The 18,719-nt window shown below is 36.9% G+C and overlaps 6 protein-coding genes across 6 annotated transcripts; 3 read left to right on the top strand and 3 right to left on the bottom strand.

Annotated features, from left to right (window-relative positions):
* Positions 1 to 2,293: 2,293 nt before the first annotated feature.
* MONOS_16331 (uncharacterized protein) lies at positions 2,294 to 2,785 on the top strand (the record flags this gene model as incomplete). Its single annotated transcript, XM_067869247.1, has 1 exon — positions 2,294 to 2,785. The coding sequence occupies one exon, from the start codon at positions 2,294 to 2,296 to the stop codon at positions 2,783 to 2,785; it is 492 nt and encodes a 163-aa protein (XP_067732566.1).
* A 51-nt stretch (positions 2,786 to 2,836) lies between these two features.
* On the top strand, positions 2,837 to 4,117 carry MONOS_16330 (uncharacterized protein; the record flags this gene model as incomplete). Its single annotated transcript, XM_067869246.1, has 1 exon — positions 2,837 to 4,117. The coding sequence occupies one exon, from the start codon at positions 2,837 to 2,839 to the stop codon at positions 4,115 to 4,117; it is 1,281 nt and encodes a 426-aa protein (XP_067732565.1).
* Positions 4,118 to 7,385: 3,268 nt separating this feature from the next.
* Positions 7,386 to 7,721, bottom strand: MONOS_16164 (uncharacterized protein; the record flags this gene model as incomplete). Its single annotated transcript, XM_067869078.1, has 1 exon — positions 7,386 to 7,721. One exon carries the CDS (start codon positions 7,719 to 7,721, stop codon positions 7,386 to 7,388), a length of 336 nt encoding a protein of 111 aa, XP_067732564.1.
* Positions 7,722 to 7,742: 21 nt separating this feature from the next.
* Positions 7,743 to 8,372, bottom strand: MONOS_16165 (uncharacterized protein; the record flags this gene model as incomplete). The annotated part of the gene is made up of 1 exon (XM_067869079.1): positions 7,743 to 8,372. The coding sequence occupies one exon, from the start codon at positions 8,370 to 8,372 to the stop codon at positions 7,743 to 7,745; it is 630 nt and encodes a 209-aa protein (XP_067732563.1).
* Positions 8,373 to 8,659: 287 nt separating this feature from the next.
* Positions 8,660 to 9,591, bottom strand: MONOS_16166 (uncharacterized protein; the record flags this gene model as incomplete). Its single annotated transcript, XM_067869080.1, has 2 exons — positions 8,660 to 9,062; positions 9,311 to 9,591. The coding sequence occupies 2 exons, from the start codon at positions 9,589 to 9,591 to the stop codon at positions 8,660 to 8,662; spliced, it is 684 nt and encodes a 227-aa protein (XP_067732562.1).
* Positions 9,592 to 15,237: 5,646 nt separating this feature from the next.
* On the top strand, positions 15,238 to 18,477 carry MONOS_16470 (uncharacterized protein; the record flags this gene model as incomplete). The annotated part of the gene is made up of 1 exon (XM_067869378.1): positions 15,238 to 18,477. One exon carries the CDS (start codon positions 15,238 to 15,240, stop codon positions 17,983 to 17,985), a length of 2,748 nt encoding a protein of 915 aa, XP_067732561.1. The 3' UTR covers positions 17,986 to 18,477.
* Between the last annotated feature and the right edge of the window lie 242 nt (positions 18,478 to 18,719).

Genomic DNA, 18,719 nt, shown 5'->3' with positions numbered 1-18,719 from the left:
CAAAAAGAAGACAGGAGATATTTGGAATCCTCGAATAGTGCTTGAGTTCTTTTCTGGACTGGAACCAAATGAAGGATTAAGTTTCAAACAGCTTACCATGAAGGTTATCGTCCAAACTGTGTTGTTTTCTGCTTGCAGATTCACGGAGCTTGAGAGGATCAATATGTTTGAAAGCAGGTTCGAGGAGGAAGGTATGTATTTGGACACAAAGTTGAAGATCTCAAGCACAAATATGGAGAATGCTGATCCATTCTTGCCAGAACTGAGTTTGATATGTCCTGCATCAGCCATCCAGGAATTGAGGAAGAGAGTTCAAGAGAAAAATAAACACGCAAACAAGTCACTTTTGAACATAGAGAACTTCCACCCGTTGGCTGTCGAAGGAATTCGGAAGCTTGCAAAGGAAGCAATATATGTTGCAGGAGTGCCCAAGAGATTCACACCAAACTCGATCAAAGCAGCAAGCCTTTCAGCACTGACGATGGCAGGAATTCCCCCAGAACAAGTGGCAAAGTTTGCACAATTGTCCCCACAAACAAATACGTTGGTCAAACATTATTCTCGATCAAATCTTGCATCATCAATGGCCCGTGTCATTGCCTCTGCAACAAACGATCAAGAAGAAAGAGCGGATAGAGAGGATGCAAATAGCACAGCCATATGCAGAAGATCCGAAACAAAGAAGAGAAACGGAAATGAGAAAGCCGCAAGTTCACAAGCCAATAGCTCCGTTTGTCAACGAGAGAGTTCAGAACAAAGAAGAAAGGAAGAGCAGCCGATGAAGCCCACAAGAATTGAAAAGCTCACCGAAGGAAATAGAGATACGTCAGCACAGGGAAAAGAGTTTATAATCAGAACAAGGGAACAAACAAGGAAGGAAACAGAGGAAAAGCAAAGGACGATCACAATAGATGTGCTGATGATGGTCTCATCATCTCCCAATTAACTTAGGTTCTCAATAATAAGAGAAGGAATTGATAGAAGATTTTCTTGACAATAAAGGTGCTTATGCACTTTTATTAGAAAAGAAAATCGAACATCAATTCCTTCTCTTTGGACCACCACCGTTTCACTCCCAACCCTGAAAATAAGTGTCTCGAGCAATGTTGTTCTTGTTTATTCCTTTTCTTCGAGTTAATAAAGTTTGTGATAACGCTTGTATAGTCGGTTAACCCGTTTTTCCGGCAAGTTAGAAGAACATGGACCGTCAACAAAAATTATTTCTGATATCGTACACGAAAGAATTTGTTATTATAATTCATTTAAAATCAGTTTTATCTGTCGAAAATGCACTTTTTTTAACTTTTAAATTTTCATTCAATCTTTCCCATAAATATTTTTTAAACTTTCATTATTTTGAATTCTTTGTTTTATACTTGTTATTTATATGTGATGTTTTTAAATGCTTGTTTTTGTTGTGTTCATATTTTGAGTAATGCAAATAAGCAATATTTTCTATTTTTTCCATGTTTTTTCGAACGATAAAATTTCAAATGAGTTTTTTCATTTGCACAGAATATTTCGGGCACAAAAGAATGCATGAATTTCGAAATCATCAAAAAACAATCAAAAGTCGAAAACGAACAGAGTTTTTTTAATTATAATAAAATATATGATTGAATGTGAAAATCATAATTCAATTTTTTTGTTTATTTCATCGATGATATTGATTCCCACTCATATTAAACAATCAGAATCTTTAGCAAAATATCATCCATAAATAAAAATATTTATTTGCATAATTCTTTAAAAAGGAAAAACTTAAACTACAAATACATAGATAAAGAGGATTTTTCGACAGCCATTCTTCTATTGTGATCTTCTTCATTCAGCAGCATCAACAACGGAGCAACATATCCGTGTTCTTCGATTATTCATCTTCAGAATATCTACGAAATCGAAGTTGTTGGATACACCTTCCAGACATTCGGATCTGAAAGATGCTAAAATGGAGGAGCGATGTCTTTTGAGCTGAAAGTGGCAGATGAACAGCTGAAAACGAGGAATGTGGGAATGACGAACAGCATCTGCAGCAGTTCTGAAGGATGTGGCGGAGGAATTAATTTGACATGTGCAACAGACAACAATGACAGATATTCATTTTCAGACATAAGGATTGGAGGAAACATAGCGCAAGGGAAGAGACATGTTCATTGTGGCGAATGATCTGAGGAATGGTGTGAATTCTGAGTTGTTTGTATTTGTTCGACTTTCAAAGGAAAAGGAGGGTTTTTGTATCTGAGCTGCTGCAACTCGATCGATGGATTTTCTTTGTCTGATTTGGTGTTTTGTGATGTTTGATTGGACTGAATGGAAGAATACAACGGCTTTCTTTGGGTTAGACGAAGTGAACTTTTCAGAAGGAGTTTCATTGGACAAGCTGCAGTTTGAGCACACAGACACTTCTGTTGTTGTGTCGTCGAGTGGAAGAGACATCCATGGGTGCGGATCAGAAACGGAGCCTTGCCTGTCGTTTTGGGAAGGAATGAGGCATTTCAGAGAAGGAGTTCAGTTCAGAGAAATCATAATCAACACAAGTGCTGCCATTACAGACGAGTGGGACCTTTCAAACAGCTCAATAAGCCCAGCTGTTCCCTCTTCTCCTGGCTATTCTTCTTCTTCCTCTTCTGATGAGCCTTCCTCAGATGAATGCACAATCAATGTGGGAAAAGCTATTCAATCTCTTTCTGATCCTTCTGAGGCTGTGCTCACAAACAAGCTTATGCTCAACACTACCTCCATCAACTTCTTCCTGCCTTCGTCTTTCGAAACACTTCAAAAGTAACCTCTTTTCATTGAGACGGAAACAGCCACGCTTAGCAAATGCTCCTTTGCGATGCAGACAGCAGAAAAAGGCATTGCGTTTGTGCTTTTCCATGTTTCGTCTGGGACACTTTCGATTGAAGAGTCCAAAATGGCAGAACTCTCCTTTGCGACATCTGCCATCCAACTTGCTTCACCGGTTGCACATTTTGTGGCAAGCATGTTTTCTGTTGATGTTCTGAATTTTGCAGATGGATCGTTTATTTCTGTGGGGGATGCAGAAGAGAAGGGAAATGATGAATCAATTTTATCAGGGAATGGCAAAGAAATGAAAGAAAGCGAAATTAGACTGAAGAATCTTCAGTGGCATCTCATCCGCAGCACAAATGCGAAGGCATCGATCATTTCTTATGAGAGCGCGCTGTCTGTGGTGCTGACGATGGACAACTCGACATTCAGCGACTGCAAGAGTGAGTATCAGCTGGGAGGGGCGTTTTGTGTGTGGATGAAGGAGAAGGCGGGTGGGCTGACTGACAGCTGGGCAAATGAAGGCAGTCTGCTGGCGAATCTGTCGTCTTTTGTAACAGGTGTGTGCTTAACGAGTGAAGGAAAAGGAGGCACAATTGCATTGAGCTGCCTGGACGATCCAGAAGATTCAGATGCACAGTCTGCGAAGAAAGCGAAGGCGCTGCCAATCAAATTTCGGCTGATTCGGTTTTTTTTGAACAGAGCGAGTGTGTCGAAGGATCTTTACATTGTCTTCCGATCGATTGCTGAGCAGATCAACGAGGCGCTGTTTGTTATGGACTTCAGTGAGTTGGCTTTCGACAGAGATAATGTAATCTACGAGATGGACAAAGTGGAGGAGGAGCCGATTGATTTGGTGCCATTTATTGTGTTCTACAAGTCAGAGCGGGTATTTGTGTCAGGAGAGAAAGGGAAGAACGAGAAGAACTGTGGGCGAAGGGAAGACCCGTGTGAGACGCTGAGCGAGGCTGTGCGGCATCTGAACGACGAGCCGTACCAGAACGTGCTGGTGGTGAAGAAGGCAGCTGTTTCAGCAGAGGCAGCCATTTCATCAGCGACAGTGCAGACAGTCGGAGGCAGCCCAGCTGTTTTTGAGTTCAACTGCGAAATCGCTCAGACGGATGGAAGTGCAGATTGTGTTGTGTCTTCGTCAGAGGAATGTGAGATTTTGGGGATGAACATCGTCTCCGGCTTCAGCTTCGCTTCTCCGCATCGCTCTGTCTTTGGAGTAAAGAGCGGAAATCTGATGCTGGGCGACTGTACAATCACGTCAGAAGAGCCAGTGTTGTTTTCAAACACCATTATTTGTGTTAAGTGCAATTGTTGATGGTTTGATAATGTTTCTCACTCTGTGATCATCTTGCAAGAATAAATGAAACAGCTATCAGCAGAAGCGTTTGGTGAAAAGTGATTTGTTTGTATTTCTTCTGCTTTGACTTCATCTGAATTTTTTTCATCTTTGTATTCTTCGTTATCTTTATTGAAGCAAAAAGCAGGAAAATCATTAATTGAGATTTTCTCAAACTCAACTGCAGCATTAATTGTTGTTAATTTCAAAGAGCTGTCTTTATTTGTTGTGTCTGCTGTTTCCTCTCAGCCACCAAATTCATCATCAGTACAAGTCATTCCTCTTTCATATCGCGCACAGAAGCAAACACTTAATCGCTTTAATTTTCTGGATTACTTCCATAAATAAATTTCTTTGAACTCAGTTTGAAAATTTTGTCAGAAGATCAAATAGTTCGCAATAGCAGTTTTCTAAAAGTTTGTTTTCATTCAATGAAATTCATGCACATATTATTGATAAAGAACTTTTCTTAATAGAATGAAAAATCAAAGATTCTATTTGTTTTGAATAATAACAGCCAAAAATGATGATGTGAAAATTTTTCAAAAAGTTATTTGCAACTGTTACAAAATATAACTATTGAATACCTTGCTATGAGATGAAAAAGCTCCAAGCCTTCATAAAAAAAACTATTAAAATTAGGAAAGTTTGTAAATGTTCATGGGATAGATTGAATGAAAAATAGAAAGTTATAAAAAGTGCATTTTCGACAAATAAAACTAATTTGAAATTAATTTATATTACGTTTTCTTTGTTATTCTTTATGAAAAATATTTTTTATTGTTGGTTCATATGCTTGGAACTTTCCGTTTTTTTTAATTGTTGGTTAATGGTTAAGCTGTAATGAGATTGTAACTTGCATTTCAAATTTTCCCCTTTCACAACCTTGATCCTCACGGGCGACTACCCATAGATCGTGGTTCTCAATTATAAGAGAAGGAATTGATATTCGATTTTCTTTTCTAACATAAGCTGGAAGTGGCCATCCATAAAACGTGTGAAGATGGAGTTTCGAGAGAAAAAATGAAGGCAGAAAGATGCAGATCGTTGAACATCTTGTTTCTTTTTCTCATGGTAATCTGAATGTGCCTGTGTCCAGTGGAATCAATATTTGTTTTGAAGTCAGATATAATGAAAAAGATGAAGTTAGCGAGTCATATGGAAACATTGTGGATGAAAGCGCAGAAAATAATGCAGTCAAAGCATATATAATTCAAAATGTGGGGATAAGAACTTTTCCTTCCATCTGATGTTGCGAACCTGCAGCTGTCTGGGATGTTAAAAAAATCGAGGAGACGCACTTAATCAAATACAAAGAATTGAGTTCTTCAAGTTAAAAAAGCTCCTCTTTTCACCAAATTCGTTCTCTTAAAAAAAAGAATGTTCTTGGCTTTTCCCGCTAAGCAATAGATCGCCTTTGTTGTCTTCGTTGCCTCTTTCTCTTCGTCTGCTTCATCAGCTTCAGCTCCTCTGCTTCTGTTCAGTTTCCCATAAAAACTCGTGAATCTTTATTTCCTCTGTTCTGTCTTTTTTCAAATTTTCTTTCCTCACCTCTTCTTTCTTCTCCAAATGCTTTCATCATATGATTGACCATTTGGGTGATTTTTTTTGATATCATAAAAAAAGATCAAAAATTGAAATAATAAAATCTATTGTGGTATTTTTAGATCTAATAACAAGAATTGATTTTTCATGAGTATTTAGCATGTGTTGACAAAACATTTATTTGTTTTTTTCATTTAAACAAAAATACAAACCTATGTTTATATGATTTAGATGAAAAAGAATTTTTTTGATCAAGTTAATTAAAATAAATTAAAAATATTAAAAAAATGAATAAATAAATTTAAAATAAGAACAGAAAAAACGATAAGAAAACAAAAATATTGAAACCAATTTATAAATAATAGTTATTTCTCTTTTTTCTTTTCGTCTTTGTATAGCCAACAAATCTCCATTTCTTTTTTTCCTTTCATCGAATTCATCAAGCGTTAAACGAAATAGTGGAACGTTGGATTAAGTCAAGTTCAATATCTGGATCATCTTCATCACTTTGAATTAAATCGTTTCAAACAGAGGAACTAATTCTGATGCATGTGGCAGACCCCAACAGATCCCATGTGCCACCATCGAGTATGCCCTCACCGGCTTCATTTCCCTCCTCCAAGACGCTTCCCTCACCCTCCTCACCTCAACATTTGTTCCCATTCAAACACTCACTTTCGACGCGGTTGACACAAAAATCACTGGAAATGACAAACATTTTCTAATTTCTTTATTATTAATTCCATTTACAAATTTTTGAATATTTTCCATATCATTGAAAAATTCTTGAGATTTCATCTTCTTTTCATTTGAAGTCTATATCATCACTTGTCTTTCGAGAAGTCTGACATTGGCTCATACAAAAATATTTCTTCGAAATTTCTTCATTTATTTTCTCTTTTTCATCGAATGAAAATAAAGCTCATGAAAAAAATTTCATTGTTATTGTATATTCAAAAAGAATATATTCATACATATCTAGTAATTTTCTTCAGATTATATTTTCCTCAATTTTTCTATTCCAACTTGTTCGTGAACGATTCACCCAACTGTCTCATATAATTTCTCTTCAAATATGCCTTTTCCTCTAAATTGCTTTTCTCACTCATCGTTTCATTTCCAACTATTTGTTGTGATTTCGTAGCTGCGAAATCTGCTGAAGGCTATTTTCAAACTCATTCATTCCAAACAAAAATTGCTTCAACGTTATTTCGTTTTTATCTGTGCCTCTTTCAGCCTCCAAATGAAAAAGTCAGAATTGATTCAGTTGTTGATAATTTGCAGACTTTTCTTTGCTTTGTGGAGAATCGTTTCAGTTGACATATAACTTAAGCTGATGTATCATCGAGAATAAGTATTTCTTTGTTTCTTTCCAAGTTGCAACGAAAGATGAGGTCTGGCACTGAACTCGATGATAGTTGAATGAAAAAGAAGTAGAAGAAGAAGGAGCAGGCAGTGAAAGTGGAGAAAGTTAGCCAGGAGCTGCAGGATAATAAGAAGAAAGAAGTTTTGCTTGGAATTGCAGTGAAGGAGATAAAGATGTTCTGAGAGAAAAAAAAGATTGCTGTTGAATGTTCATAAAAAAGGATGAATTGACAAGTGAAGAATTGCAGTTAGAGAGAGGATGAAGAGCAATGTTTGTATTTACAGCAAGATCAGCAGCTGAATCAAAAGGCGCAACCAAATTAAGTTCAGAATATTTCTACATCAGATCCATCACCATTGAATTCTGCAAAGCGGAGAAAGATACCAATTTTGAGAACGACAGCGCATTTCTTCTCCCAGGCATGCAGCTCTGACTAAAGGTTCTTATCCCTTTCTCCTTTTGAAACATCAGAGGTGATCCTTTCCCTGCTCCTTTCCTTCCCTTCCTGTGTGTCACTTCTGCTTCCTCTTTGTGCGACCACCAGCCCCTCCACTTCATCCCTCTTCCTCTTCTCAACTCCGCCCTGCTCTGTCTCAGCCCGCTCTTCAGTGCGCTCATCAGATCCAACAGCGTTCTGGTCTGCCTCGCGTCGACTGCTGCTAACACAGGCATTTTCCGCATCTTTAACACAAATTACCCATTTTCCTCGCTTTTGATTCGCACATAGCGGAAAGGCACATCCAGTTCATAGCTCAAATCTTCAAAGTCAGAATTAAAGAGGTCATTCAGCGTGCAGTCCAATTTCAGTTCTCTTGTTAAAAATGGCGTTTGGCTTTCTTTCGCCTCTTGTTGCGCCTCGCTTGCCATTTTGTTCACCTTCTGGTTAATCGGTGTGCCTGTCTCACGGGATGGTAGAAGTATTCCTTGGATGCTGCTAAACAGATTTTTATCTTTTTCCTCTATCTTCTTCGCCATTTTCTCCATTTTTCTGCGCTCCCGCTCTTCTATCTTCTTCCGCCTCCTCTCTTTCTCTTCTTTCTCCTTCTTCTTCTTCTGTATATCCTGCAGTTTCATTAGCAGAAGTAGTTTTTCTCTCTGATCATCAGATTCCAATGAATTGAACCTGATTTTCGACTCTTCATCGTCCACTTTCCCTTTCTCATTCTGAAACTCATCTGACATCGCCCTTGTAACTTTTTTGTTGAACTCCTTCATCCCCATCACACCCAACGTCACCTCTCCTCCTCTTCCTCCAATTCCTCCTCCAACAGCACGTGATAGCGGAGTTGTAGGTGTACCTACAGCTCCTCTTCCCATCTCCATCTCTTGGCTGTACGCAATCAACGCTCTCCCTCCGACTCCTCTTCATCCACCGTCCATTCGCTTCCCTCGTGTAAAGTGTATCGTTCCAAAGTTTCCTCTTCCAGAAATATATTGCTTAGGCTGTGGAGAAGGAGATGGCGTTGGAGAGGGAGTTGTTGTTATGTTCTGTTGCTGCAGTTTTTGTTGTGATTGCGATGAAAGAGGCTCTGGTCTTGGCTCATCATTGACCGTTTCCCGTTTTTTATCGTTTTTAATAGATTCTTTTGTATTTGTAATCTTTTCTGCTTCTATTTGATTATCTTTGCTTTTGATGAAGCTTCTTTTGAGTTGTTTGTTGAATCCTCCAAAATCACTTCTTGATCCTCGTCTTTCGTGCTATCTTCATCGCCTTCAACTTCTTCACTGTTTCCATTTTCATTCAAAGAATTGTTCACTTCTTTCTCTTCTTTTCCGTCTTCTTTATCATCTCCTTCATTTTTTGCAGCATTCCCACTCATTCCTGGTCTTTTTATTGATTCGTCAATCGGCGTCGGAGAAAGCAGCAGGTTTGGTCTGACCATCAAAAGCACTTCATTCACAACAGAATCACGTTGAAGCTCAAGCGCCTGGTAATACCTTCGCATCAGCCTCTGTTTCTCTCTCTGTTTGTGTCTCTTCTCTCTTCGCTCTTCTTCATCACTGATGATGGAGCTGTCGGAAAGGCATTCACTTTCTTCATTTTACTTCGGTTCCTTCAGAGTATCTCTTCCAATCAATGATAAACTCTCATTTTCTTCTGATTTTGCTTTATTATCATTTTCATCATCATTATTATTTACATCATTTTCGGGCTTCAATACCTTCCTCATCTTTATTTGATCTCTTGTTCTTTTTCTCTCTCTTCTCTCATTCATTCATTCTCTCTTTCTCTCTTCCTCTTCTCCAGATTCTCCGCATACCGCTCCACCATCCGAAACTCTGCAAACAGCGGCAGCGCCTCAAACACATCTGGTGGAAAAACAAAATATTGTCTTTTCCTTCTTCTTCCGAACTGTTGCTGCATCTTCCTCATCTGCTGCTCTTCGCTTGTCAGAAATCTGTTTCTAGAAGAGCGAAGCAACGAGGAAGAGGAAGAGGAGGAGGAAGAGCACGGTGAACATGAAGCAGAAGCAACTTGTGCACAGCGGTTGAGATAGCGTCGGCGGAAGAGAGGAAGCATAGCTCTTATGCTGCGAGCCATAGCAATTTCAGAACGATGAGGTGATTTTGGATGGAGAGAGAGGTCAGTTACTGCTGGAGAAGATGAGGAAGATGAATATGAGGAGAACAATGAGATAGACGGTTTGCGTGTGGATAACGCAATCTTTCTAACATTTTTTTACCACTTAGGTGACCAGAATATGAGCGATCAGATGAAAGAGAATGAAGGCTATCCTGCAAAAAGAATCTTTGAGGAAGGAGAGACGGAAAATTGATAATTCAGTAATTCCGCTAAGTTACTCCTATTGTCGTGTTAAGAGTGTGAAGAGGAGGATGTGTTTCCAGATGCTTGCCTGATGCAAACGATGGTATTAGCAGAAGACGAAACGATGAGCTTGGACAAAGAAATAAATAATGCTATTGAAGATGCAGCAGACGATGCAGTTGACAGAACATGCGAAGAGAGGAGCTGCACATTTCCCGATAATGAGTGGTTGAAGGAGAACACAAAACTTTTTTTTCCAACTCCCGCTCACTTCCCCTCTGCTGCCACTTCCTCTTTTGTCTCTCTTCTTTGCAATTGAGTGCATGATATCTCTGTTTCACTTCCGCTCAGACGACATCGTAGACAACAGGTAGTCATTCGAATTTGTCACGGATATTTTGTCCTTGTCTTTGCATCTCTTATTATAAATAATTCTTTTCCTCCTGTTAAACGCTTAAGCGTCTTTGCCTTCAATAAGGAGGATGAGGAAGATGAATAACTCGATAAGGTTTCTCCGTATATCTCCAAAGGCGAGAATCTTCTTTTGTCATTCTCATTTCCTATTCTATAGAAGCCTCCATCTTTCTCTCCTTCTCTCCTTCTCCTTCTTTCTCTAAATAACCTCCAAATCATTAACGAATATCTCGTACGGGAACAATAACGAATTCTTCGTCTCATCTGAAACTTTCACAGGAGATTGTAGTTATGCAACGCAAATTACCCAGTTTCCCTGTATGTGGTTTATTTGTAAATGGGTTCCCGTATTTGCATCCAACACGCTCCATAAGAGGAGTTGTCGACTTATAATGCGAGACAAGAAGAGCAGGAGCATTGCCTCTCATCCAACCCAAACATCTATTGATGCTTCAAAGTGTATAATGGTTTGTTCCTCCAGAAGAAGAATTGGAAGCTCCACTTAAGTTAATGTTGACTTCTGCAGATTATACACACGAAGAGGCAAATCTCAAATTTGAAGAACACAAGCTCAGCGGCGGTAGTGCAAAGTTTGGATAGGCAGAAAGAGACAACTTTATTTATTTAGGAGCAAGAAATAGACGTGAAAGCGATTTATTTCGATGGACAGAATAGAGCGATCTGTTTATTGATATCCCTTCAGTAGAAGGAGGACATCAAAGAAGAAAAAGAACGTTTCGATGAGTTGGAAGATGTTGAAGATTCGTTAAAGTCTGTGCTGTGTGAGCATTTTTCAACTTTGGTTGTTGTTGCGATGAAGTTCATGAAAGAGATTCCATTAAAAGAGATTGTTATAAGCAAGATAGCATTTCGTGGGAGCTAATACGAAGTATCGATACCAAATGGAACTGTTGAGAGGAAGAGGAGAAGGAGATCTGAAGGTTCATGGAGAAGAAATATTCTCAAAATATAATTGGCGGTGAAGCAGAAGAGGAGGTCTCTTGTTAGAAATATAAAAGGATGTTTGCTGAATATGAATGGCGCTTAATTGACTCAATCATGGAAGCATCAAAGCTGCTTGCGGATGACTGATTTCAGAAAGGAGAAGAAGAACAAGGCGATGATGATGATGAGAGTTAATTTCGAGTAGCTTAGGAGGAGATGAAGCCAGTGTGAGCGGGGAGGACGCAGTCAGCTGTGTCACTGAAATAGCAGTGGTAGCAGATAGGGTGGGGGAGATAACTCTTTGTTCAGTCTTTTTTATCTGTTCTGTTTCCAATGGCAATAAAAACGCTGGAAAGAGCACATGGAAAAGACACATCACCCAAACTTAGAAGAAAAGGTTGAAAGAAATAAAACCATGAAAAGGGATGGTTCATATTTTTTCGTATTAATTGATTGAATAAATAAAAATTATAGTTTGAATAAGTTAAAAAAAGAAAAATAAGAAATATGATTAAAACAGTTGTAACAATTATCAAAAATAGTGCAAACCTTATAAAATGAAAAATTGCTCTTTCATCACTTCTTGCACGAAACTTATTGGTTGTTGATTGTGTGAGTCCAAACAGCTGGAAAGATCAAGCGCATCAATGATTTCAATGCAGATACAGTTCAGACATGTAATGTGCTGCAGATTGTTAATAAGCGCATTCACAAAATGACCGTTGAAATTAACTCACAAGAAAATTAGGAAGTTAATAAAGAATAATGAATAAAAAGTTCTAAAAATTACAAAAATGAAAATATATATATATATATATATTAAAATAAATGCACAAAAATTATTTGCAATAATTAAAAGAAAATTTTAACATACCACATTGCTTCAAATCTTCACCATTGCATTTGACGATCTGTTTGAAATTTTTTTCTTTTCTTTAATCAAGCTCAAAATATTTTGCCTTCTTCTTTTCTGCTTTCCTGACCTCCCTCTCCTTCGAGAATCCAGGTAATATTGAATGAAAAAAACTAAAATTTACAGAAAATAGCTGTATTCACTTGCTGGTCCACAAAGTTTGCTGCTCTGGGCGCATCAAGCTTCGCCTCTTCAAATACCTCCTCTTCAAGTTATATGCACTGCGCCTGCTCCACAATCACAATCTCATTCGGCCGGATGATCTTCTCCTTCTCCAGTGCATCTGCCACACGCAATGTCAATTTGAACATATCCAAAGTTGACATGTTAAGCCCTTGGATGAAACCATTTCCTCCTCTTTCTCCACTGCTAACACCACACTAATCTGAATCAGCAATGTGTGATGGCCTAAATATGACCCCATAAAGCTGCCACACTCTCTCCCATTGTATGTGTACAGACTGTCCGGTAAGTGGAACTTGCGAGAGAATTACACAGTGGTGTTTGCATCCGAAAAAGCGTGTCGTTCGTCTCTCGCTTTTCATCCACTAATATTCGGTTTATATTCGCTTCAGAGTTTGCGTTCGATGCACAGAACAGATTGCAATATGTGCCTTGTACTGCATACGAAATAAACAGCAAGCATTTGACGTTAACGAGTTGAATCACAAAAAAATACTCATAAAAAAGAATCGCTTGCAGATAAATTTCTGAATGTGGATTTTATATATTTTCATTTTCATTGATATTCCATTCGCGGGCTGACACATTTTTGATGTAAATTATCGCACTGATTGCTAATATTGTCGCTTTTATAATTGTCATAAAATGTGAATATGGTTTTTCATTTCATAAAATGCATTTTTATTTAATCATATAAAAAAATATTGAATATATACATATATATTTTTTTGGACTCAACAAAAACCAAAAAAAAGTCAACATTTAATGAAAATATGTCAAATTGATAATCTCGATCACAAAAGTGGTCACTAATTTCTCTTCAGATTTTGCAACAAACAGACATAAAAAGATGTGGGGAAGTGGTTTGTGCGGAAATCTGAGAAAAAATTAGTGACCACTTTTGTGATCGCCAGTCATTTCAAGTTTCAGTTTTATAATAGTTCCGATCGTTCAACGGATCAAATCTGATGAGAACCATAATAAAAGTGTTTTTCAAAATGACTGGCGATCACAAAAGTGGTCACTAATTTTTTCTCAGATTTCCGCACAAACCGCTTCCCCACATCTTTTTATGTCTGTTTGTTGCAAAATCTGAAGAGAAATTAGTGACCACTTTTGTGATCGAGATTTTCAATTTGAAATATTTTCATTATTTATTTGCTTTTTGTTGGGTGATGTAAAATTTTTGAAATTTGTTTTGTTATATTATCGATTATTATGAAAATTTTATTTTTGTTGATATCTTAATTAATATATAACATGTTTATCGATAAATTGTTTGGCGAACAAGTGGAAAAATTTACTAAGATAAGTGAAAAATATACGTTAATAAAATAACAATCGTTTTGCAATCAAAATGACATAAAAAACAAATAGTACTTCACAATATTGATCATTAAAAAAATTGAAAACAGTCAGAAATTTTCTAATCAGATTCATCAACTTTCAAAAGAAACATAATTATATTGCATAATCATAAAACATTCACCAAATATCGACAAAATATCAATAATTTTGAACAATAAAAAATATTAGAAAAAACAGTACTATTACAACAAATTCATGGTATCAAAGACAATTCCAAACGAAAAAGAAAACTTATATAAAAAGTTCTAAAACTAACTTGTCTATATTCCCTCTATTTTCCATCCACTCTACACTTTCTGATATTACTCTATCTTTGACTTAAAAAGAACAAATCCAACAAAGAAAAAAAACAGACACAATGACAAAACATCACTTCACACTCTCCACAACTCTCTTTTCCAAAAACCTCACTTAAAGATCAATGAATTCCCTCACAACTCTCTCTATTAATGAATCTCGATATAAACATATATAAGCGGGACAATAACCAAGAAATAAATAGGGACATATCAGGGACAATAACCAAAAGAAAACAATCGGATTCTAACTGTTGTGCACCTGGGAGGCTGTTCGTCGTATCCAGGTCCGGATAAAGCAGCCCGCAGGCTGCAGTATCTAATACGAACAGTCATGTCCAGCACCCTTCCGATAGAGTGCCAGCTAAGCAAACACAACAACTAGTTTCTTAAAAAGGGACACCATTAACACAATTTTGAGATTCAAAAATAGAAGAAGAGGGCATAGGTGTATTTATAGCACATTCCCAATCCTTGGATATTCTTTAAAACATTGTGATATATAAAAAGTTTATTTAATTATAAAACATTTGTATGGACTGGAATTTTGAAATTCTTTTTGATCCTTGAGAAAAAACAATTTTTACAAATCACCCATAAACACTGGTATTTTTCTTATAAAAATGATAAAATGAGATAATTTTAAAATAATAAGCAGCTGTGAGGTCATTTATTATTATATACTCTTATTTTATTTATGATTTTTCAAAAAATAAAACATTTTAAAAAATTAATTAAAAAATTAAAATATTTTGATCAATCCCACAATTATATTTTTAATATCCAAAAAATAAGAAATTACTTTCTTTCGTCAAGAATTGAACCCCAGCTTGTAAATCTGAGACAAATCAAATGTATGGAAATATTATAAAAGTGTGCACTGTATGATTATTAGCATTTCATTCAATTCTTTATTATTTTTGATTATGATTTTTAGGAAGATTATTTTCACGCAGTTTGAGGATGTTTATATTGCACAATGATGATCATGAACAAAGAAGCTTTGTTGATGCCATGAAAGTATGAATTTCATATAAATTAACTTATTTATAGAATATTTTTACGAATTGCATCATATTTTTATTAATTTTTCACTGAATCAATGCAGTATGTTAATTACAAGAAGATATCTATAGAAGCAACAACTACTGCACAAATGTGAATGATGGAATGCGTTTTGCAACAAAGGAAAGAGGGTTTCTTGATTTCACATTGGTGGGAATGAAATTCAGTTCAAACACAGCAAAAGTGGGGAATGATATTTTCATTGAATGTTTCAACATCACATCGCAGATCAATGAAATGCAATTTCAATTTGATTTCCGAGAAGGTCATCACAATCGCAGTAATGCGATATATGGGAGAGATGAGTGTGATCACGCAAACGATACAGATCTGACTGGGTTTGTGACGATCCACCAGAGTGACACGATCATTGTGAGCAGTGTGAACGGATCTAACGAGAAGCAATGTGGAACCAACACACTTCCATGTTATTCAATTGATCATGGGCTGATGCATCTGACTTCGGAATATGTGAGTCTGTTGTATGTTGACACCAAGAGTGTAATTGAGGAAGAGATAGAACTGGAGGAGATGAGTCTGAGTTCGAAGAGCAGAGAAGTTTGCAAAGCTGAAGTTGAAACAGATATTGAAAGGACAAGAGAAGCATTGATAACAACAACAGGAACAGTCTCGTTGGTGAGAGTGAACTTTGTGTTTGATTCGAATTTCATTTCTCAACATGAATCATTAATATCACCAGAAGGAGGGATTCTTGAAGTGATGAATTGTTCATTCACAACAAAACAATTGACAGAAGGAGTTAATGAAGAATTTGCAAATATTCCATATCACATTATCAATATGGAAAAAGGAGTATTACAACTTGATGGATGCAGAATATCAAATCTCATTCTTCAAGAATCAGCATTTTATCTTTCATCACCACTTTCATCAGTAATTGATTCATTAACGATTTTCAATTCAACAGTTTCTCATTCGCTTGTTGAAATGAAAGAATGTGGGCAATTAAATATGGAAAAGTTTCATTCAGAAAATATTTCTGTTGAAGGAAATAAAGAATCATTGATATCTTGCTTTTCCATGAAAAAGACAATTCAGTTGGCAAATTGCACAACAGGCGGAGTCAGTTCAAACAAAGCAAAAGGAAAATTGATGAAATTTGAGAATTGTTTGGATGTTAAAATGGACAGTTGCATTTTTGATGGAAGTTTAAAGGAAAGAAATGAGAAGAATTTGAATACAGAAGAAGAGATGTGCAGATGGGATGGATCTCTTGTGAATGTTGTGAAGAGTTCAGTGATGATGAAAGACACAACAATATCGAATTCACCAGAAGGTGGAGTCACAATGAGTGGAGGAAATGTGAACATTGAGATGGGGTTATTTGAGAACAACAATCCATCAATTGAAGGATATCCATCAGCTCGAAGAAATATCATCTGTTCAGATTCAGGAACATTGGATGTGAGAAGTTTGAAAGGAGGAGATGGAATGGAAAGAAATACTTCACTTTGGATTCTGAATGAAGGGTGCAGTTTTGAAGGGATTGTTTCAGAAAGGGATTCATCATTTTTCATTCCAGTTCTGGAGAGTGTAGAAACAAAAGAACAGGCAGACAGAATGAAGCTGGCATTCAAAGGATTGCTTCTTATTCCATGCAATCTGTCATTCTCAGTTGTGAAGAGGAAGGGAGAAGAGAAAGAGATTGAAAAACATAATTTTGATTCAAATAAGTTTTTATCAGAAAGAGAAGTTGAAGGGAGTGTTGCAAAGGATCTCATCAACAGTTGTGGAAATGAAATTGAAGTGAATGTGCATATTTTATTTGGGAATGCAGAATCTCCATCATCAACGAAATCATTCATTTTGAAGAATTCAACTGTATTTGAACAAAAAGGAGATGGAAACATTGTGAAAGGAGGAAACCTGTCGAGTTCATTGTGGACTATAATTGTCGTTTCTTGCATTGTATTTATCATCTTGTTGTTGATAATTGTTGCTGTGACTATCAGGTGGAGAAAGCAAAAGAGAAGGACAGAAGAGCTGGAAGTGATTGTGAATGACACAGCGAAGAAGGATCCGAAGGCATTCGAGATGGTGACGATGGAGATGTCACCCGAGGAGCAGTGGCGGAGAGCTGAGAAAGAGGAGGAGAAGAAGAATGAAGAGAGGATAAAGAAGAGAGAATATGAAGAAAGCTTGGGATATTCGGAGTCATCAGAGCATTTGCTGAGTGAGAGTGGTTCCACAGAATACATTCTGGGAAAAGATTCAGACAAGATCCCTGAATGGATGCTGGAGAAGGTTGATGATGAGGAAGAGATAAGGAAGCGAACACCTTCTCCATCCATTTCATCCACTTCAACAACAAACACGTCAGACACAGAATCCACTTTTGTTCGTGGGGAAGATCTGTGTCCAACCACCTCGTCAATGTCGAATCTTGTCGATGCAATGGCCTGCTCATCGCCTCACGAGAAGCTGATTGTGGATCTGAGGGATTCTTTGTTCATGCTGTTGCATGGAAGAAATGAGAAGAAAGAAATGGCAATAGGAACTCTGAAGGAGAGGGAGCAAACAGCTACCCAAATCCTGTTCTGGGTGACCAATCTCGCTCTTCACTCCTTTGATGAAATGGAAAATCCTCTCTCATCGCTTGCAAATCTCAGTCCTCACATTGTGCTGTTCTCCGAGCATATGGTGATCTGCATTGTGATACATTCTGACTTATTATCTGATGATGACTCAGATTCCTCATCCATCTCTTCGTCGACTGTTGTGACTTCTGCCTGCGATGATGATGATGAAGACTCTCTGCCTTCATCAGCGTTTGAAGATGAGGATATGTTCAAAAAAGAGTGTTTGAGGTGGAAGGCGCCAGAGCTGCAAATGAACAAGAAGATGGGAGCAACAAAAGAGTCAGTGGCATTCTCGATCGGGATGATGCTGTGGGAGTGCCTGACACTCCAGACCCCGTTCGGGGAGTTTGAAGTGAAAATTGTGGCTGAAAGCATGATTGTGTGAGGAGAGAGTGTGGTGGTGGGGTTGAGAAAGATGTGGAAACCACACACCGAATGAGGAAGTAAGTGATATGATGATGGATGTGAATCGGGCATTATTTAAGCACATTCCATTGGAAACAATTCTTTTGATGATGATTCATTCAACAACAGTTGAGACAGAGTCTTTAAGCAAGAATTCATTACACGAGTATTTTCATATGCATCGAGTGCGGATGGAAAAATGGAGAGATGAAAAAGTTCTTTCCAAACAATTCTTTAGGAGAAAGACCAGAATGATTATGCGAAACAAAAGAAAATTTGATTCCAATGTATATTTGTATGTTTGGAAAAAATGAGAATGCAGTGATGAGTGAACAATTGAAATTAAACGAAATAGAAAACAAATTCAAACTTTTTAATAAATGAACGAAATAATCACACAGAATTAACTCTTTGAAATTTTGCATTCATTATTTTTATAAGTTAAAACAAAGCTGTGATTATATTTGTTTTTGATTATTTATTTGAGTTTTTTTTTGTATATTGACCATGAAAAAAATTATGCAAATTATTCTTCAAAAAATATTTGTTTTTTATGTCAAAAAGAAGTTAAAAATCAAATTCCAAATGTATGTTTTTTTTTAAATTTTCCATTATAAATATCAAAATTTTTAAATTTTTGATCATCTGCAGAACAATTATATCAAATACATGAGTGAGAACGACTTATTGGAAAAAGAATTAACTTTCAGCGAG

This window comes from Monocercomonoides exilis, assembly GCF_001643675.1.
Source record: "Monocercomonoides exilis strain PA203 chromosome Unknown scaffold9-1957334, whole genome shotgun sequence".
NCBI classification, from domain to species: Eukaryota; Preaxostyla; order Oxymonadida; family Polymastigidae; genus Monocercomonoides; species Monocercomonoides exilis.
The sequence above is the reverse complement of the archived record's forward strand: the minus strand, read 5'-3'. Positions and strand labels throughout refer to the sequence as shown.